At 44.8% G+C, this 22,451-nt stretch overlaps 1 protein-coding gene across 1 annotated transcript; it reads left to right on the forward strand.

Annotated features, from left to right (window-relative positions):
• Positions 1 to 1,402: 1,402 nt before the first annotated feature.
• On the forward strand, positions 1,403 to 20,085 carry LOC123489416 (putative tyrosine-protein phosphatase auxilin; the record flags this gene model as incomplete). Its single annotated transcript, XM_045220012.1, is given in 15 exon segments — positions 1,403 to 1,462; positions 5,305 to 5,429; positions 5,626 to 5,728; positions 5,730 to 5,753; positions 5,755 to 5,772; positions 8,007 to 8,086; positions 11,507 to 11,700; positions 15,026 to 15,430; positions 16,420 to 16,629; positions 17,040 to 17,138; positions 17,406 to 17,543; positions 17,698 to 18,036; positions 18,255 to 18,403; positions 18,778 to 18,954; positions 19,939 to 20,085. Coding segments are annotated over 15 exon segments (2,223 nt in total), but the record flags the coding sequence as incomplete, so codon positions are not given.
• Positions 20,086 to 22,451: the final 2,366 nt, after the last annotated feature.

Genomic DNA, 22,451 nt, shown 5'->3' on the forward strand with positions numbered 1-22,451 from the left:
TTCTGCATCCCCCACTGAGTACGGAAGGCTCCACTAGAAAAAACGCGCAAGGCCACACAAACCATTTTGCTCCACACACTCAGTGCATGGCTCCGTGCAGTGCGGTGCTTAATCCTGGGACCCAGTAGTCTGCATAAATGCCTGATGCCATCTGCGGAAAACCTGTATCTTCCATATAGATGGTCATCAGGGAGGCGCCAGTGGGTCCAACCGGTCCCCTGAAGACCCTTTCTCGCCTGAAGGCTCTCCTCAGCCACAAGTGCTTCTTCATCCACCACATCTACATGCACGAATGGGCATGCCATTGTCAGAGCAGAAAGGAACACACAATTTTGGGTGCTTCATATAGGCCCTAGTGGCCACCACACCTGGTGCGGGGGGTGGGCAAAAGAGGCGATGCCTGTTTGATGACTTGGTTGTACTGATTGCTGGGGAAAATAAAAAAAACCTTAGAAAGATGCCACTGCGTCCTGTCGTGCTCACAATAAGAGCTCATATGTCATAGCTCCCACTTGACTTTCGAGAATATACCTAATTTTTTTTTTTGAGCTGTGTCATCTTCTTGGAGCTGGGGGAGGAAAGTAAAAATAATGATTAATCCATTTGTGTTACAGTTAGCATACAGTGTACATTGAAGGCATATCTCACCTCCCTCTCCAAGTTTTTTTTTTATTTCAAGTCCAGTTTCCTATTTGTCCTCTTTTTTTATTTCGGACTCAGTGCAAGATTTTCCATCTTTTCTTCTTGTACTGAATGTCTATGTCTGCCAGTTCTATTTGGCGCCGGAGGTGGTTGCCATACAACTTTCTGATAGCTTGTGGGCTCTGTGAGCACGTCATGCCAATGGAATTTGGCAGGATGTGGTGTCCTTTTGATTAATACGCATGCTATGTTGCCAGGCTGGTTTTCCCACTGTATAGCATCTGGGTCCTGTAAAAGAAATTAGATTTTTTTGATTTTGATGAGGACTCCCTCACCATTGTAGAGTAAATAGTACTTTCCGGATCTTAACATGATGCCTCATGCCTTCTGGAATCCAAGAGATGGTCTCCTCCTCATCATGTCTCCATCATGTGCTGTTGCTGCTGCACTGGGGCCTTCACCCTATCACATTTAATCGATTCATATTGAAGCTATTAGACAAGACATGCCAGGCCTACAGTATGCCTTTGATGGAGTACTCACTGGATCAGCATGCGTCTGGTGCTTGTGCTGAGTGGCTCTAACAGGAACACAGTGCTGCCAGACACTGCAAGAGCAATAGGTAAACCAAAAGTCCAGACAGTCCAAAGTGATTCAATATGAATGTGGTTGTATCCCATGTAAGAGATGGGAAGGACATACCTTGAATGAAGCGGGTGGCATCTTGGGAAGGAACCTATGCTTGTCTCTTTCCCCCAAGGGATCCTCTAAGACGGGCCTGCCTTTGCTCGGCTCCAAGGCCATGTCCTCTCTGCTGGGAGTAAGATCAGCCTTTGGTGACCCACCACCGTGCCTTGTCTGTGGGTATTCTTTTTCACTGCTAAAACAGTACCAGACAGTAATGGGTGAGCAGGCACCTTCTGGGTACAATATATGCTTGTGCTTTGTTTAAATATTAGTCGAGGGACCATACCATTCTGCAGAATGTTCTTGTATTTGATTTTGACCGCTGCCATGTCCCGTTTGGCCCGTTCATATTTAATCTACACACACACACACACACACACACACACACATTTAATGGAGTCACACTGCAAAAAATTACTTGGTATTTTTGTCGCTTGTTTTCAGTAAAATATCAAACAATTTATCCTTAGCTTTATACAGTGTGATGGAGTTACTTTACAATTTCACTCATATCTGCGAGTGCATTTCAATTAAAAATTTAACCGTTTCATAATTACAGTACAACTGCATTTTTGGAGATGTGAATTAAATATTTGAGGTGTAATTGTGATGTTTCAGAGTGGTGAGTGTGTAAGTGTGCACTACTTACGCATTCGGCGGTCTGCAATACTTTGCCACGCTTTTTCTCTTTGCTTTATCACTGTGGCGGTGTTGCCTTTCTTCTTAATTATATCTTTTACCTCCTCGTATGCCTCCATGGATTTGTGCTTCCGGCTGTGAGGGGGAAATGCAGCGCTCTAGGTGCCATGGTAAATCAGTTAATCTGTGATCTGTGGCGGGGTCTATTTGAGTGAGCAGTGAGAAGCGTAGCACCTATCCAGGATTGGTTTCACCTGGCTTAATGAATCCGTGTTGCTCATCCTGGCAGTTGGTCTTTGTTGCAACCAGTCTAACTGCGGACATGTTTTGTAGCTTCAGTGGAGAGCTCAGCTATGAGTCATTTATCCCCGGATGTGCTTAATTCTGCTTTTGTGCCAACTTAGCCCCAGGGCACAAAACAAGGTGCACTGGAAAATACAAAGGCACACGGGAAAATACTCCCGTCGATACACACAATACCACAGCTCCACCTTCACTAAACTCCCCAATAAACAATCACCCACTCACAACAAAGGAAGCAGAGAACACATATACAATGACTAATGAGAGATAAGGACCAGGTGTGTGTGATTGAAGACAAGACAAATGGAGTGATGATAAATGGATCGGCAGTAGCTAGTAAGCCGGTGGCGCGGCTTGAAACCTGCTCGAACAAGGAGGGGAGGCAGCCTCGGCGGAAGTCGTGACAGTTAGTGGAGGAATAAGTAGACGTGGGGCTGAGAAATCCCACCAGACTGTAGTCCCAACTCCTTGTTACTCATTGTCATGAGTGATAGCAATTGGCCATGCACAGGAAGCATGAATGGCCCTCCCCAGCTTCTAGGAATCATGCATTGGGTTGTGTGAAGTGATGAACTGTAAGCTTGCTGCAACTCTTTTTTCATCATTAAGCCCTCTTAAGGATGGCCGTGCTCCCTCAGGTGTGCTGGTCTGTGCCATGTTCTGCTTCTGTCACCTCTTCACCAACCCAGTACCACGCTGTATACAGCTGCTCAGCGCCAAGAGACCGGCTCAGGCCTCCTGGCCCGCGCACCGGAGGAGTAGGGCAACAGAAAGGGTGTGTGTGTCCTGTGTGTGTGTGTGTGTGTGTGTGTGTGTGTGTTTATACTGATTGATTGCCGTTAATTGTAATGGGAAAACACAGCAGCAACAATTAGTAAAGTGAAATAAAATGATCCATATACAGGGCCTTCAGAAAGTATTCATACCCCTTGACTTATTCCACATTTTGTTGTGTTACAGCCTGAATTCAAAATGGATGAAATATATCTATTTTCTCACCCCACATCTACACACAATAACCCCATAATAGCCAGAAGTGAAAACATGAAAATGTATTGATGATGAAATACAGAAATATCCTCATTTACATAAGTATTTACACCACTGAGTCAATGCTTTGTAGAAGCACCTTTGGCAGCGTTTATGTGAGTCTCTAAGAGCTTTCCACACCTGGATTGTGCAGCTTGTTGCCCATTATTCTTTTTCAGAATTCTTCAAGAGCTGTCAAATTGGTTGTTGATCATTTTTAGGTCTTGCCATAGATTTTCAAGTAGATTTAAGTCAAACCTGTAGCTTTGCTAAGGCCATGCAAGAACATTCACTGTCTTCTTGGTAAGCTTAACTCCAGTGTAGATTTGGCCTTGTGTTTTAGGTTGTTGTCCTACTGAGAAAGGTGAATTAATCTCCCAGTGTCTGGTGGAAAGCAGACTGAACCAAGGTTTTCATCTAGGATTTTTGCATGTGCTTAGCTCCATTCCGTTTCTTTTTTATCCTGAAAAACTCCCCAGTTCTTAACGATTACAAGCATACCCAATACCCACTTAACATATTACACCACCACTATTCTTGAAAATATGGGGTTGGTTGTGTTGTATTGGAGATTGCCCCAAACATAACACTTTGTATTCAAGACAAAAAAGTTAATTGCTTTGCCACATTTATTTTCAGCATTTCTTTAGTGCCTTGTTGCAAACAGGATGCATATTTTGGAGACATTTTTATTCTGTACAGGTGTCCTTTTTTCACTCTGTCAATTAGGTTAGTATTGTGGAGTAACTACAATGTTGTTGATCCATCCTCAGTTTTCTCCTATCACAGCCATTACTCTGTAACTGTTTTAAGGTAACCATTGGTCTCATGGTGAAATCCCTGAGCAGTTTCCTTCCTCTCCGGCAACTGAGTTAGGAAGGACACCTGTATCTTTGTAGTGACTGTGTGTATTGATACACCATCAAAAAGTGTAATTAATAACTTCATCATGCTGAAAAGGAAATTCAATGTCTGCTTTTTTATCCATCTACCAATAGGTGCCCTTCTTTGCGAGGCATTGGGAAAACCTCCCTGGTCTTTATGGTTGAATCTGTGTTTGAAATTCACTGCTCAACTGAGGGACCTTACAGATAATTGTATGTGTGGGGTACAGAGATGAGGTGGTCATTCAAAAATCATGTTAAACACTATTGCACACAGAGTGAGTCCAATCAACTTTTAATGTGACTTGTTAAGCAAATTTTTACTCATGATCTTATTTAGGTTTGCCATAACAAAGGGGTTGAATACTTACTGACTGAAGGACATTTAAGCTTTTCATTCTTAATTCATTTGTAAAAAAATTGAAAAACATAATTCCACTTTGACATTATGGGGTATTGTGTGTAGGCCAGTGACAAGAAATCTCAATTTAATCAATTTTCAATTCAGGTTGTAACACAACACAATGTAGAAAAGGTCAAGGGGTGTGAATACTTCCTGAAGGGACTGTGAAACAGTCTGAGTTTGTTCATGTTAGATGGAGGAACATAAAAAACCTCCCTCCTCCTTCCTCCTCCCCATCCATTACTCTCCTAAATCCTTTACGAGCCTATTTATTTTCCGATGGCTGAGTTGCAACAGCATAAAGCAACACACACACCCCTCCTCGGCTACCTAACACCCATACAGCCAGCCGCTTGACAACACAGATGCTTCTCAATAACAAAGACTCCTTCATCCTTCAGTGCAGAGACAGAGAGGCCGATGTATGAAAACAGTGAAAAAGCCAAGCATCATCTTTGTTGTTGATTTGACATTGTGTTTTTGAAACTGGGAAGGATTTTTGTGCAAGAATTTTGTGCAAGAACCAACATAGGAAAGATGATTTTCAAGTATATAACTTTAAGATGGATAGCTTTGTGATTTTCTAGCAACAAAAATATCTTATCCCCTGTATTAATGTACATAGACAATGTTTGTTTAGACAGTACTCAGTGCTTAGGGGAGTTTAATGTGTGTAACCATACATACTCTTTCAATCTCTCTTCTCCAGGTACATAGGCTTGTGTGCAGTATGGTATCAGAGAAGCCCTCCTGCCCCACTCCAAGCCCCTGGTGGTCAAGGCGGTCACCATGAGTCCAGTACCCTGCTTCAACAAACAACGACATCGGCTGCAGACCATTCTGTGAGGTCCTCATAGGGGAGACTAAGATCTTCTCTACAGCACAGGACTATGGAGAGGATGCGGTAGGGACAGAGGCAGACACACACGCAGACCTGGATCGTCACCTGATTTTCTTAATCCTGGATCCTCGTATGACTTTGTTGGTCCTGGAATCTAGTGCACTGTGTCGGAGACACACACACACACCATCCTCTGACTACCTCTCTCATCCCCTCTTTCTCAGAGAGCACAGGGTCCAGGAGGGGAAGGTGGTCTTCCCTCTAGGTGTGAATGTCCAGGGTGATGTGGTCATCTCTGTTCTATCATATGAGGAACACCATAGGAGGACCGACTGCAGGCCAAGGTACAGTATGGGGCTAGCCTAGCATGCTAACACAACACTGACACACTGTTTGCCTGAGGCTGATGGTTCGGTCCCTGATTCGACTGGGTGGGGGATCTGTCCTTGTGTGCCCTTTGGCGGGGCGCTTGACTCTGGTTGCTCCTGTGGGTCGCTCTGGGTGGGAGTGTCTGCTAGATGACTGAATGTAATGTAATGTTGAGCAGCTTCAATGCAGGTAGATTGTAAGTTTATATATATATATATATATATATATATATATATAATTATAAATACACACACACACACACATACACTACCATTCAAATGTTTGGGGTCACTTAGAAATGTCCTTGTTTTCGATAGAAAAGCATTTTTGCCCATTAAAATAACATCAAAATGATCAGAAATACAGTGTAGACATTGTTAATGTTGTAAATGGCTATTGTAGCTGGAAACTGCTGATTTTTAATGGAATATCTACATAGGCGTACAGAGGCCCATTATCAGCAACCATCAGTCCTGTGTTCCAATGGCACGTTGTGTTTGCTAATCGAAGTTTATCATTTTAAAAGGCTAATTGATCATTAGAAAACCCTTTTTGCAATTATGTTAGCACAGCTGAAAACCGTTGTGCTGATTAAAGAAGCAATAAAACTGGCCTTCTTGAGACTAGTTGAGTATCTGGAGCATCAGCAATTGTGGGTTCAATTACAGGCTCAAATGGCCAGAAACAAAGAACTTTCTTCTGAAACTCGGTCAGTCTATTCTTGTTCTGAGAAATGAAGGCTATTCCATGCTGCCAAGAAACTGAAGATCTCGTACAACGCTGTGTACTACTCCCTTCACAGAACAGCGCAAACTGGCTCTAACCAGAATAGAAAGAGGAGTGGGAGGCCCTGTGCACAACTGAGCAAGAGGACAAATACATTAAGAGTCCTCAACTGGCAGCTTCATTCAAATAGTACCCGCAAAACACCAGTCTCAACATCAACAGTGAAGAGGCGACTTCTGGGATGCTGACCTTCTAGGCAGAGTTGCAAAGAAAAAGCCATATCTCAGACTGGCCAATAAAAATAAAAGATGGGCAAAAAGAACACAGACACTGGACAGAGGAAGATTGGAAAAAGTGTTATGGACAGACGAATCGAAGTTTGAGGTGTTCGGATCACAAAGAATAACATTTGTGAGAGACGAGACCAAATGAAAAGATTCTGGAGGAGTGCTTGATGCCATCCGTCAAGCATGGTGGAGGCAATGTGATGGTCTGGGGTGCTTTGGTGGTGGTTAAGTGGGAGATTTGTACAGGGTAAAAGGGATCTTGAAGAAGGAAGGCTATCACTCCATTTTGCAAGGCCATGCCATACCCTGTGGACGGCACTTGATTGGAGCCAATTTCCTCCGGACAATGACCCAAAGCACAGCTCCAAACTATGCAATAACTATTTAGGGAAGAAGCAGTCAGCTGGTATTCTGTCTATAATGGAGTGGCCAGCACAGTCAACGGATCTCAACCCTATTGAGACGTTGTGGGAGCAGCTTGACCGTATGGTACGTAAGAAGTGCCCATCAAGCCAATCCAACTTGGGTGAGGTGCTTCAGGAAGCATGGGGTGAAATCTCTTCAGATTACCTCAACAAATTGACAACTAGAATGCCAAAGGTCTGCAAGGCTGTAATTGCTGGAAATTGAGGATTCTTTGACGAAAGCAAAGTTTGGACACAATTATTATTTCAATTAAAAATCATTATTTCGAACCTTGTCAATGACTTCATTTCCTATGCATTTTGCTCTATTTCCTATTCAAACTCATTTCATGTATGTTTTCATGGAAAACAAGGACATTTCTAAGTGACCCCAAACATTTGAACAGTAGTGTGTGTGTGATATATATATATATATATATATATATATATATATGAAAACACTGACACACTGACACTCACATATTATGATATGCTATACTATGGGAGATTCTGTTAGCTCTGATTCTATTGGACCATATCCTGATACATTGGCATTTACAGACAGAGATTACGCTCTGGGAAATACTGTCAAACTCTGACACATTGACATACAATGATGGACTACCATCTAATCTGGCAGATTGTGTGCCCTGAATGAACATAAACAAAGCACTAATGCATTCAGACTAAATTAGAATCAGTCCCTGATGATCATAAGTCTCAACAGTATCATTGTTTGAAAAAGTTCCACTACCTGAATCTAACTATGTGATTGCTGGTTGGTATTTGCAGGTGTCCAACACCCAGATATTACAGATCCAGTTCCACACAGGCTTCATCGCTCCAGGGACCACCGTGTTAAAGTTTACAAAGTGAGCACCTCTCTCCTATGTCATCTGTACATGTGAAGTATTAACATGTAAAATACTTATATTGCTTAAATGTCGGTGTATGTCATGTGATGTCACGAGAGGCTGTGTCCTGGAGGGACGTTACATCCCCCCTGAGGTGGCTGCAAACCCAGACAGCTATGGCTCCATCTGCTGGTATGGTCGGGAACTCCACCCCTCTATGGCCAATCTTCCCACGCAGCTGAAACAAATGAGGAGCTGATGAGCTGAAGGTTTGGGAAGGGAAGAGACACAGTCTCCAACCTGGGCTCTCTGGAGGACAAGAGTGCTGCACGTCCACTTCCATGAGGAATATAAGGATTTGGAGATACTTACCTTTGGGGAAATACTCACCTTTGGATATATGCACCGGTGGAAATACGTGTGGGACATTTGGAAGGACGTTTTGCTGGGTTGGCCACTAGCTGCAACGTGGAATACAGTAAGACTGGGGAAAAGTTATTTGAGCGAGTGGGAGAGTTATGATTTTGGATGTGGAAGAGACATCCCTGAACTGTTAACCCTTAAAGAGCCACAAGAGAACAGAATTGTGTTATACTTTCGTTAGTTTCCCAAGACCTTTAATAAAATCCTTGTTTTGATTGAACCTGGTCTCCTTGCACTACTTGAGCAATCCCGCTGAAAGCTCTGTGTAGCCTCTCGTGACATCACAGGTGGTGGAGAATACGGGCACGCTCAGCGTTAATAGTGCATGTCAGAGGAGGATACCGAAGGTTTGATCACCCAGTTTTCCAAGTTGGCCGTAGGCTCCCCCGACTGAAATGGAGGACATATTGAAAGCCCTTGTTGCTGGCCAGCAAGCCCAGATGCAAGCAAACGTGGCTCTCTTGGAGGAGCAAAGAAAGCCAACCTTCTGAAGGCAGAGGAATTGCAGTTGCAGAGACAGAGGGTGGTCCAAAATACCCCAGCCCAATAAAGGCAAGTGACTTTATATCTAAGATGGGAGCTACCGATGACATTGAGGCATACCTGCATGCATTTGAGGCCACGGCCACTAGGGGAAGCCTGGCCCAAGCAACAGTGGGTTGGTCTGTTAGCCCCCCTTCCTAACCGGGGAATCGCTGAATGCTGTCCGGGACCTGGGCCCTGACCAGGTTACTGACTATGATGCCCTGAAGTCTGAGATCCTCAGCAGATATGGACTCACAAAGTTTGGTATGGCCCAGCGCTTTCACAGCTGGACCTTCCAACCAGACCAACCTCCTCGGGCGCAGATGCATGAACTTGTCCAATCGCAAGGAAATGGCTGGATCCGCAGAGAATACAGCAGCGGCGGTGGTGGAGGCCGTTGTGGTGGATCGTTACCTACGCGCCCCTGCCTTATGAGGCAAAACGGTTCATCAGTCAACAGGCCTTGACCACGGGTGATCTGACCGTGGAAGCTGTGGAAAAGTACCAGGCCACAGCGGAGATGCTGAATGCTTCCCGAAAAGACCCCAGGAGTGCGCCCCCACCACAAATGGGAAGAACCCGTCCAAAGGACCCCAAGGTCTCGAACCCAGCCACGTCAGGACTTATCCCCGGCTCCAGGGGGAGCCAGAAACCAGGCGGGTCCAAGAAGAGTACACCAGGAGGGGGAAACTCGACAGTGTTACCGGTGTGGGGAGATGGGACATATCTCTGGCAGTGTGGGAAACCAGCCGATGAACCTATGCCCACTGCGGAGTCCTCCCAGCTCAGCACCCACACACCGTTTGCCTCGCTTCTTGGGAGTCGTAGATGGCGGCCCAGATCGACCCCCACCTGCCCGGTAACTGTGAATCACCATGATGTGGAGGCCTTACTGGATTCTGGTAGCCGGGCCACCCTGGTGCGTAAGGATTTGGTGGGCCCAACGTGTCCTGACCCCGGGGAAAGTCCTCCCAGTTTCCCTGTGTCCATGGGGACACCAGAGAATACCCCATTACTGAACTTACAATGACCAGCACACGGGGAACCATACACACGACGGCGGGGTGGTTGATTCCTCCCCGTCCCTGTCCTAATTGGACGAGACTGCCCAGCCTTTTACCCACTCTGGAGAGAGTCTCAGGAGAGGATAACCCGAGTACCTCGGAAACGGAGAGGCAAGACTCATCCTGGGAAGGCTCCGGTGCAATCCTCCGAGTTACTCACTCCCGCCCGGGCTCTGATAGGGATGGCAGGTGCCCAGACCGACACAGAGACGGAGCTACAGAATCTGGACAAAGAACTGTCTGGTCTGAAGGGGACCGCTGAGAGGTATCGTTTGTTAAAGCAACAGTTAGACATGAAGACAGAAGAGTTAGATATCCTCCAGGCTAAACTCCAACAGAGCTCCTTCCCTAAGCAACAGGAGGAGCTGGAGAGGCTGCGCAGGACCATCGAGAGGAGTGTGAGGAGACCCTGCGCAGTAGTAAGGGAGGTCCAGAAGAAGGCAGAGGAGAAGTACAAGGTGTTGGAGAACAAGATGAAGAATGCGGAGGCAGAGAGAGAGAAGGAACTGAAAGCTGCTCAACAGAAGCTAAACTCTGCTAAAACCAAGGCTGATGCGTTCAGTAAGAAACTCAAGGAGAGACAACAGGAGGCTGAGTCCCTGGTCCTAGAGTTGGAGGAGTTGAAGAGAAGCAGGCTGGCAAGCACCACGGCAATGCGGACGCCCTCCCGGCGTGATGCCTTCTTCGCTGCCTTTACCCCGACGAGGACGTCGGTCCCGGGAGAGGGGGATGGTGATGTCACGAGAGGCTGTGTCCTGGAGGGACGTTACATCCCCCTGAGGTGGCTGCAAACCCAGACAGCTATGGCTCCATCTGCTGGTATGGTCGGGAACTCCCACCCCTCTATGGCCAATCTTCCCACGCAGCTGAAACAAATGAGGAGCTGATGAGCTGAAGGTTTGGGAAGGGAAGAGACACAGTCTCCAACCTGGGCTCTCTCTGGAGGACAAGAGTGCTGCACGTCCACTTCCATGAGGAATATAAGGATTTGGAGATACTTACCTTTGGGGAAATACTCACCTTTGGATATATGCACCGGTGGAAATACGTGTGGGACATTTGGAAGGACCGTTTTGCTGGGTTGGCCACTAAGCTGCAACGTGGAATACAGTAAGACTGGGGAAAAGTTATTTGAGCGAGTGAGAGTTATGATTTTGGATGTGGAAGAGACATCCCTGAACTGTTAACCCTTAAAGAGCCACAAGAGAACAGAATTGTGTTATACTTTCGTTAGTTTCCCAAGACCTTTAATAAAATCCTTGTTTTGATTGAACCTGGTCTCCTTGCACTACTTGAGCAATCCCGCTGAAAGCTGTGTAGCCTCTCGTGACATCACACATGATATGGACATGGTTCTTACTTGAAATAGTGAATGAAGAACTAACTAACTCTCTATCTGACACACACCACACACACCCCTGTCTAGGCCGGAGCTGGATGCGTGTGACTCTCCAGAGAAGTACCCCCAACTGTTCCATGTGTTGGTGGACATTGAGGTGGAGAGTACAGACAAGCAGAAGGACCTGACCCCTCCCTGGGAACAGTTCCCTAATAAAGACCTGATCCCCAACGTACTGTTCTCATGTCACCAAGAGCACCAGGACGCCCTTGCCATCGCAGGTAGGGCAGAGGGGTGGACAACACACAGACACACAGGACAGATGGACACGCACACATAGTAACAGTCACAGATACACGTGTGAGTCCAGATGGAACACACACACACACACAGGCAAAGATGTTCACACGGATACACACACCAGGGTTTTCCTTAGCCTGCAATTGCCGGCTTTTGGCCGATAAAAAAAATTAAAAAGATGATGAATAAAACTATTGCCGACCAAAATGACCGGGTGAAGAAATTCTATTGCAAAAAAGGTGTTTTATTCATTTATGGAAATACCAGTGGATGTAAATACATTTCACCGTCATGCTTATCGGTTTCTAGGTTAATTTGCATATTTTGATGGAATTAAATTGGCCTACGTGTATTTTCGTTAGTCATCATGTAGCCTATCTTATTTATCCAACACAAGTATCACACACGCACAGCATACAGAGCCTATTTTTTGTGGCATTTCTCCTGCTGCTCCCCAGCTGGTTACTGCTGGAGTAAAACGTGCTTTGATAAGCCCATTTATTGCGCAACAATTCTAAATGCATTTGTGTGTTAAAAACAGTTTTGGTGCACGATTAAAAATGGCTACTATTTTTATTTCTCAACTGGTAATTGAAGCACGCCTCCTATTCACCATTCATGTGCAGGCAACAGGCTATCAGCATGTCACCCACCACTTTACAATGTGAGTTGGAGGCAGTATGCATTTTGAAAACATACTTATTATGAGGCGTGTCTTATCTTGCTTCAAAGTAGCCTATAGGCAAATCCGACCATAGAAAGGTGGAGGCAAAGGCTACGCTTGAGTTTCAAGTTTGGGGAAGCATACAAATGATCCTACCATTTCTACCGATCTGCGTGTCAGTTATGATTTTCATATGCACATTTTTGTGGAACAGTTTCATTTCAATAAGAATGTTTTCGTTTCTCAAAATCATTGTCATGTGGTTAATCATATAAATCTGAATTAAAATGATCTAAAAGTTAAAAGGCAACTAATGCGAGAGCACCAGCCTCTGCCATATGGACACATTGATACACTGTGATCCATTGGCGGATAAAGAAATTAGTGCATGGAACTCATAGCCTTTCATTACTCTTTCACACGAGGATTAGTGATTATTGAGTGTGAGATTGTTGGAAGGATTTTTCAAATAGCTTACTGTGAGTAACTATAGTTGTAATATATTATCATTCGTAATGGATGTTAAAAAAACACTTTCCTACATTTCTGCGCAGCAGGCCAGATACTTCTATACAGTACCAGTCAAACGTTTGGACACACCTACTCATTCAAGGGTTTTTCTTTATTTTTATTATTTTCTACATTGTAGAATAATAGTGAAGACATCAAAACTATGAAATAACACCTATGGAATCATGTAGTATCCAAAAAAGTGTTAAACAAATCAAAATATATTTTATATCTGAGATTCTTCAAATAGCCACCCTTTGCCTTGATGACAGCTTTGCACACTCTTGGCATTCTCTCAACCAGCTTCATGAGGTAGTCACCTGGAATGCAATTAATAATAATAATAATAATAATATAAAATTAACAGGTGTGCCTTCTTAAAAGTTAATTTGTGGAATTTCTTTCCTTCTTAATGTGTTTGAGCCAATCAGTTGTGTTGTGACAAGGTAGGGGTGGTATACAGAAGATAGCCCTATTTGGTAAAAGACCAAGTCCATATTATGGCAAGAACAGCTCAAATAAGCAAAGAGAAACGACAGTCCATCATTACTTTCAACATTTAAAATTCTACTCAAAACACATTAACATATTTTAGATGCTTTTCACTGATAGCCGCAACTCAATAATCAGCTAGGTGTATTGGCAAGCATGCTGCTCAAATTGTGGGCTTCCCAAATTGCGGGTTTCCCAAATAGACATAGGCCTATGAGCTTGTGATTTGAAACAATCCATAGCAATTTTTTTTTTATAAGAAGCTAATGATCCTCGATTAGTCTGTGGCCAAGTCATGATTTCTGGTGAAGTATTTTGAATGATTTTATTTATTTCTGTATAGACAGTAATTATATAATTTTGGAATATGTATATCCATTTACTTCCCTATTGGACCCACCGCTATGCCATTTCTCTCCTGTTCCATTGATTTTCATATCAACTTTCTTTCATTGTCCAGAAGCCAAAGGCACAATCCTAGTCATATTAGTAACCAATCCTAGTTGTTGCATCTTTAGATTCCCCTTTTTCTAAGTTTCTAACAGAGATGTTCATCTCTGTCACATATGGAACCGCTATCAGGTATGCTGTTTAGAACAGTGTTTTCCCAGGTGCACTGTTTAGAATGGTGTTTTCCCGCAAATTGCATTTTGGCGAATGTTTAAAAATGATGTTTTATTGGCTGCTTCATTACATGAGTTGCATGTTCTGTTAAGATGCATTACCATAATGTAAATGTGGTTTCTGTCATTCTGAGCACTGTGGGTGGATGTTCTAATGGGTTATGCACCCAATGCATATGGGTCCGGTAAACTTCTCAAATGGGCGGTAAATTTAAATCTTCCCGGTCACATTTTCCTAACGGAAACCCTGACACGCACGCATACACACATGCTCGCATACAAACGGACACAGATGGGCACGCACGTGAGCACACAGGCATTGATACATGCACTGACACAGAGGTACACACAGAGGCCTATAGATACTGTATGCTCCAAGACACACACATGCCCAGATGCACCTAGGTACACATGCAAATAGAAACTATGCACACTGACACAGATAGCTAAACATAGACAGACACTCATATGGCCACCACTAACAGAGCTGCGGTTGACATTCTTTCTTAACCTAACGTTGGTTTCATTCTCTCCTCCAAGATGAGATGGAGGGACTGGACTTGGAGGGTAAGGTCTAGAGTAGAGGAGACCACAGACCAAAACACTTAAAGGTGCTATCTAGAACCTAAAAGGGTTCTTCAGCTGTCCCCATAGGAGAACCCTTTGAAGAACCCTTTTTGGTTCCAGGTAGAACCCTTTTGAGTTCAATGTAGAATCCTTTCCTGAGAGGAAAGAGATACTAGCTACTGCAGAGATACTAGCTATTATAGTTAAAGAAAATCAGCTCCTTGTTAGAGGCAGTTTCCCCTGGGTGATGTTAGATTAGCTTTGTCACTCTGCTGTGGTGGCTAGCAATATGGATACCTATAGCAAAGTTATATTTCCTGTTCTCCTGTAGAATACTTTGTGGGAATGAAACCCATTTACTAAAGGAAGACCACGTTTTCCTGATGTGACCTACCTCTTATCTCTCTCTCTCCTCTCCCCCTCCCCCTCCCCGCTCTCTGACCCCTGTAGAGCCGAGCCGGTCCCACAGTGGTTCAGATGGTCGCCCTCACGGGGAGGACAGTGAGCCGTCTGATGATGAGATGCTGTCCCTGTCTAGCCAGCAGAGCAACGCTAGCGGAGAGAGACCCGGAGGGGCCCAGTCTGGCCCCAGGGGCCCCAAGAGACCTGAGCAGCCTCAGGCCCCTGCCACTGCTCCTCCTCCCCCAGAAGAGGTGGACCTCCTGGGCCTGGATGGGGCTGCTGTGAACCCCCCTGCCCCCTCGCCCCAGCCCCCCCACCACCAACACTACCACGGACCTCCTGGGGGATCTGTTTGGAGCCTCTCCCCAGCCCCTGCCTGGGAGTGGGCCCGCCTCAGCCCAGTCTACCCCCCAGAAAATAGCCCCTCCCTCCACCTCCCCTGCCCCTCTCCAGGTACGTAGTCAATGGATATTATAACATATCCATAGTTGCTGATCAACTAAATTCAAATCAAATTTTATTTGTCACATGCGCCCGAATACCGTGAAATGCTTACTTACTTACTTACTTACTAGCCCTTAATCAACAATGGAGAATAAATAAATAAAGAATTAAGAAAATATTTGGGGTAAAGTCACTATGCATAGGTAATAAACAGTGTGTAGCAGCAGCGTAAAAAAGGGGGTCAATGCAAATAGTCCGTGTAGCCATTTGATGAACTGTTTAGCAGTCTTATGGCTTGGAGGTAGAAGCCATTAAGGAGCCTTTTGGACCTAGACTTGGTGCTCGGTACCGCTTGCCGTGTGGTAGCAGAGAGAACAGTCTATGACTAAGGTGGCTGTAGTCTTTGACAATTTTTAGGGTCTTCCTCTGACACCGCCTGGTATAGAGGTCCTGGATGGCAGAAAGCTTGGCCCCAGTGATGTACTGGGTGGTACGCACTACCCTCTGTAGGGCCTTGTGGTCGGATACCAAACAGTTGCCATACCAAGCAGTGATGCAACCAGTCAGGATGCTCTCCTGTTTGGACCATGATAGTTTGTTAGTGATGTGGACAAAAGAACTTGAAGCTCTCGACCCCTGCACTACAGCCCCGTCAATGTGAATGGGGCGTGCTCTGTCCTCCTTTTCCTGTAGTCCACGATCAGCTCTTTTATCTTGCTCACGTTGAGGGACAGGTTGTTGTCCTGGCACCACACTGCCAGGTCTCTGACCTCCTCCCTATAGGCTGTCTCATCGTTGTCGGTGATGAGGCCTACCACCGTTGTGTCGTCTGCAAACTTAATGATGGTGTTGGAGTCGTGCTTGGCCACGCAGTGAATTCAGGTTTATTTGTCTGTTGTTTACTTTCTTTTACCACAGATGTGTACATAGTATGTTTATCTATCTGTATTTTATGCCTGCCGGAAATAATTGCCAGTCCGAGATTAATAAAATGTATTGAATTGAATTGAATAGTAAAGTAATGGTTTATGCTTTTCTCTCTGCCCACCCAGCATTCGACCCATTTGGGGCGGGTCCGATGCCCAAGCCCCAGGAGCTGATGGGTTCCTTCCGGGGTCCAGCAGGTAACCATGGTAACCTGGGGCTGCCTGCCCCCCTCCTGCATGCAGCTCGCTCTCCATCCTCCACTATGCAGAACACTGGCATGGGTGATGGCATGACTACACTGCATATGTAGAGGCACTATCTATCCACTAACATTTCACTCTATCCACTATCCACTATACAACTGCTCTCTATACACTGATACTCTGCTGCTTCAGCCAATCTGTTGTGTTGGGTAATGTACTGTATATGCATGCACATAATGTGTGATGATCAATGGGAATTTAAGCTGCAGGTTTTGAGGGAGATCTGATTGGAATGGCTATTGTATGGTTACAGTTAGCTATTGATATGGTTCCAATCTTAGTTGGGTAGCCTAACGGTAATGGTAATAATGTGGTCATTATTTGTGGTATGGTTATATGTCTGTGTGTGATGGTAGCATGACCTCATATCTCCTTCCTCCCATTGTCTGTTAGGCCTGTCTGTCACTGATGTTTCTGTGCTCTGATAGGCCGGAGCTCCCCAGTCCCGCCCACCACCCCTGTGGTCACCATTCAGCAGCCTCCCAACGCCATGGGAGGATGGGACTGGAACAAATCTGCAGCTCCAGGTAAGCTCTACTGATGTGTAACATTTATGGACAACATCTGCAGAGGCACTGGTCTGAGAACATGGGAACTACCAGCTGCCATGAAAAAAAGAGAGCTATGTCATGCTATCTGTCATCCAGCGTATTGTGCCACCATAAGCAAGCGAGCATGTGTTTACGTCAGAATGGTCTCTACTTAATAGCGCCCTCTACTGGTATATACATAGAACTGCAGTGCCTACTGTATTGTACAGTATTTTAACTGTGTTGTTGTGTATTCTGTGTTAGGAGGGGGTTTCGGTATGGGCAGTAAGTCAGCCAGTACCAGTCCTACCGGGTCAGTCCACAGCACACCCACACACCAGGCCAAACCCAAGACCCTGGACCCCTTCGCTGATATCGGAAACCTGGGGGGCAGTCTGGGAGGTCAGTGAAGGCTTTCAATACTGTACTAACAGATGCTTTAAAATATGTCATGGTATGTCACGTTATGTTATCGTAGTTGTGTTATTACAGGTATGTTATAGATAGATAACTTAATTCTCTGTGTTGAACTCTCTGTAAACATTCCTCTCTATAGGAGGCTCTGGCATCTCCAGTAAGCCCACCACCCCTACAGGCACCACCCCTGCCTTCCCCCCCATGGGCTCCCCCTCACGGCCTCCTCCCTCACCCCAGCACGGTGGGGGCTGGCAGGCTAACACAGGCTTCCCCTCCTGGCAGCCCGGTGGTGGAGGGCAGGCAGGGTGGCAGCCCCAACCCCAAGGTCAGGGTGGCCCACCGTCCCAGCCCAAACCCAGCCCCAGCCACTCCATGCCCCACACCTCCCTCCAACAGACCCAACTACAACATCAGCTTCTCTGCCATGGGAGGAGGGGCTGCTCCCAATGCACCCGGGGGAAACCACAGCCCAACATGGGTGAGTCAGTGGGAGGCTGGTTGTTATCATACTGGGATGGATAGACTGTTGGGTTGTTTTTCCCCAAAAAATAACTTGTTGCTCTTTATTAATGTACAAATGTGCCACCTGAAACTGACCTGTATGCATGTGTTTTGTGCTGGTAGTCATTCATGATAAGACTGTACATATACTGTTTTATAAGCGGATGAGAGAAGATGTTACATTCTCTCTCCCAGGTACCAAGCCCAAAGTTGCAACGGCTAACTTTGATGACCTGCTGTCTGGCCAAGGCTTTGCTGGAGCCAAAAAGAAGGAAGGTCCCAGGACAATAGCAGAGATGAGGAAGGAGGAGATGGCTAAAGAGATGGACCCCGAGAAACTCAAGGTAGTTTTACAGCGGCCAATCACTAGCCTTGGACCAAGAGTTGGAGAGTTTAGTGAAGATACAGTAGAACTACAGGGGGGAAGGGAGTCAAATGTTGGTCCTCTGTAGCTCAGTTGGTAGAGCATGGCGCTTACAATGCAAAGATAGTGGGGTCCATTCCCAGGACCACCCATATGTAAAATGTATGCACACATGACTGTAAGTTTCTTTGGATAAACATGTCTGCTAAATGGCTAATATTATTGGGGTCTCTTTTGACAGCCAGAGAAAAACAAGCTAGGTATTTCAAGATTTTGAAGAAGGCTTGTGAGATCTTTGTTGTATAGGTGAGTCTCATGTTTATCTGACCCCGGCTCTCCCCTCTCTACCCCCAGATTCTGGACTGGATCGAGGGGAAGGAGCGTAACATCCGGGCCCTGCTGTCCACCATGCACACAGTACTCTGGGAGGGGGAGACCCGCTGGAAGCCTGTAGGCATGGCTGACCTGGTGACCCCAGAGCAGGTCAAGAAGGTTTACCGCAAAGCAGTGCTGGTGGTCCATCCAGACAAGGTGAGATGGAAGAGGTTTACATTACACACAGTGTAACACACATGTACACAAGCAAGCAAGCACACATGCATGCACGTTCACACCCACGCGCACACACGCACACACATCAGGCTTCCGTTAGGAAAATGTGGCTCTGGACATTTGACCGACAGCATTTTAATTTACCAGACATTTGAGAAATGTACCAGACCCATATGCATTGGGTGCGTAACCTGATTAGGGTGTCCACCCACGGTGCTCAGAATGACAGAAATCACATTTAGATTATGGTAATTCATCTTAACAGAACATGCAACTCGAGGAGACGTGGGTCCTTCTTACCGAATTCCGATAAGCATTTTGAAGATGCTAGAATAACTGTCCACATTAAATTTTTCTCAGCCAACAAGACGAGTAACTACTATCCCCCATAGTAGAAAAGTTGACCTATTCTATTGGTCAGCTTGTCGAGAAAAGCAATGAGTCTGATGCAACAGATCAGAACGTTTAGCTTAAAATGTTGATAAACTATTATTTCTTCACATTATAAGCACAGCAATGCGCACAAGGCAGTAGGCTACGTGCGAATGTTTGTTCCATAATGCAATTAGCGGAAAACACAGTTGTCAAAAGAGCACCAACATATACCTAATTGCATTATATCTATTGATTTAGTAAGCAGTAGGCATTTAGAATTAAATGTGGAGTGGAGCTTTATACTATAGTTACGTGATGACATCACGTGCCCCGTGTACCTTCCAATTTATTCGGCAATCATAATGTATTCGAAAAATACTCAGTCAACATTTCCGTCATCATTTGTCGCAATAAAGAAAGGTTGACAAAAGAAAAATCCACCCATCAAACGGATACAAGCATTTCTGCTATAGTCGCCGTTTCCATTACACGTCTCAATATTTATTTTGCGACGTTGCTTTTGCCGAATAAACCTGGGTCAATGGAAACCTGCCTACTGATTGAAGTTTTTCTCCTCCCCTCTCCCAGGCCACGGGACAGCCCTATGAACAATATGCCAAGATGATTTTTATGGAACTGAATGACGCCTGGTCAGAATTTGACAGCCAAGGACAAAAAGCACTCTACTGAGCTGATAGAAAAAGAGAGCGAAAGCGAGACAGAGTTCCTGCCCACCCACCCTGACCCCTCCGTGAACAATAATCAAGCTCCCACCAGATCTGTGACTCCCGTCTTCTCCCTCTCTTTACTGTCCTGTGGACTCCATAGAGACTTCAATAGCCAGACTAACAGTGTAACCGTGTCAGAAAAAGATCTGCCTACCTGCCTATGTATCTGGTGGCAGCACTGTCCAACATGAACTGTTCAATGCTGTCCTATGTGTCCTAGTCCTGAACCAAGCAAAGAGTCCTGAACCAAGCAACGAGTCCTGAACCAAGCAACGAGTCCTGAACCAAGCAACGCAGAGTCCTCCAGCTCTATGGAGACATCACCAGATAGTGATACTGTCCACCTAATACACCGGACACAGATGGAAATGACATACCTGTAGTCACAGTGTGGTTAGCCAGGTGCTATGGAACAGCCAGGATATGACTGTATGAACTATGTTCGCCAAGGAAGATGACAATGTTTGTTTACTGTCAAATAACAACAAAAGAGACTCAGTGTTTAAAAAAGCACAACTGGTTGGTTCTTGTGTTTACTTATCCTCAGTCTTAGAAAGGTGCGGTACGTCTTTAGGTTAGTCTGGTGACTCATCTGCAGCCTATCGTCACTCTAAAGGTACTCATTCTCATCTTTCCATTCACTGTCTGGTGTCTACAGTCTCATAGGAAGCAGAATGTAAAAGATATCAGAAAATGATCCCATATCACACTACTGTTATGATCTAAGAACTAAACTGCTGCTAATGTTTTATCAGGCTTATCAACACCATTAGTAGTGTATTTACTTTGAATGATGTTAATTTATTTACCTTTACTATCAGATGTTTGTGTCATACTGTGATGCTTATTTTTATTTTGGTCCCTCCCAAAGAAGAATTTGTATTTTATTTTGGAGAATGTTTAGTAAAATACAGCAGGGTTTTGTTCTATCCCTCTGCTGTTTCCCTCTGAAGCATTTGCTATTGAATCATGAGTGAAATGATGTTTTAATCAAAGGGCACGTCGTTGATGTCGTTTCCAGATGGGTGTTTCGAAATATGGTATCTGATGTAGGACAAATAACCCATCAAGCAATTTTATGTTCATGTGCATCTGCTTTAGTACGAGGGCTTTTTGTTTCCGTTTGTTTGAAGCATATCTTTTCTGCATGCACTGCCTGGGACTACTAATGGAAGGACTTGGACTTTATCTTACTGCATATGGTGGCACATCATTTCATAATACATGCTCATGATACTGGAGTTGGTTAGACTACTATCCAGACCCTAACATGGAGCCATCTATCCCTCCCTGTATCAGTACTCTGAAAGGATTTCATGGAAACATACAATACCTGACATGAACAACTGTGTCTTAACATACAAAAAACGGCATATCAATGTCTCAGCTAGGGTTGTTCTCTCTATCTGTGTGGACCATTTAGCGAAACGAGAACAAGAGAGACACTGCACATCTATTTCATCTGACACAACCACTCCCTTATTTTGTCTCTGCTTGCATACTGACATTGTCAACCCTTTCCTGGATTCCATCCTTCGTGAAATGGCCTCACCTGAGTTGTGGACTAACGTGAGCACTGACTGACCACTGACCAGGGCAGAACTGTCCGCTGTAGGCTCTGATGCTTTCTCTGGTGACTATACCAATGGCAGGAGCTGTGGTTGTGTAGTATGTATGTACTTTATGTACTGTATGTACACTGAGGTTGTGCGTGTGTGTGTGATAACCCCTATACGCTCCCTCGCTGACTGAAATCTCTGTCTATCTGCAATCTTAAGGCAATGTTAAAACGCTAACCTCTATATATATATAGTGGACGTGTGTTGTTGAAACCGTTGTACGTGCATAAGGATGTGATACGATTTGGATACAACTACTGTATGTGTTTGCTTGTCTGCTGTAAAAGTATTACTACTAAAATTGTTTCTGTGTTTCTCTTTGTGGGTTCTGTTTACCCTCACAGGATGTACATAATGATAAAGTGATAAAGTGCAATGCACAAATAAATTGAGAAGTAGAAATTGGCTTGAGAAACAAAAAACGAATAAAATGTGTCTGTTTTCATTCTTGATAATCTAAATGATTTTCCTACAAATTAATCTGCAGCTAGTGTTCACGGCCCATTCAAGGACTTTTCTGAGACTCAATCTTTGTCAGGATTGTTATTATGCATAAATTATACATATATTTATATATCCGTATTAATTACATTTGTGAAAATGTACTTTCAGATTACAGTAGATTATTACAGTAGATTACAGTAATCACATCTGGAATCACATTTTTTGTCATTCATGTTGACCACTAGAGGACAGTGGTAGGCCAGTTTAGAGTATCCTCCCTCTGCTTGTCCTGCCTTATGACTTGATCAAT

This window comes from Coregonus clupeaformis, unplaced genomic scaffold (assembly GCF_020615455.1).
Source record: "Coregonus clupeaformis isolate EN_2021a unplaced genomic scaffold, ASM2061545v1 scaf3021, whole genome shotgun sequence".
NCBI lineage: Eukaryota > Metazoa > Chordata > Actinopteri > Salmoniformes > Salmonidae > Coregonus > Coregonus clupeaformis.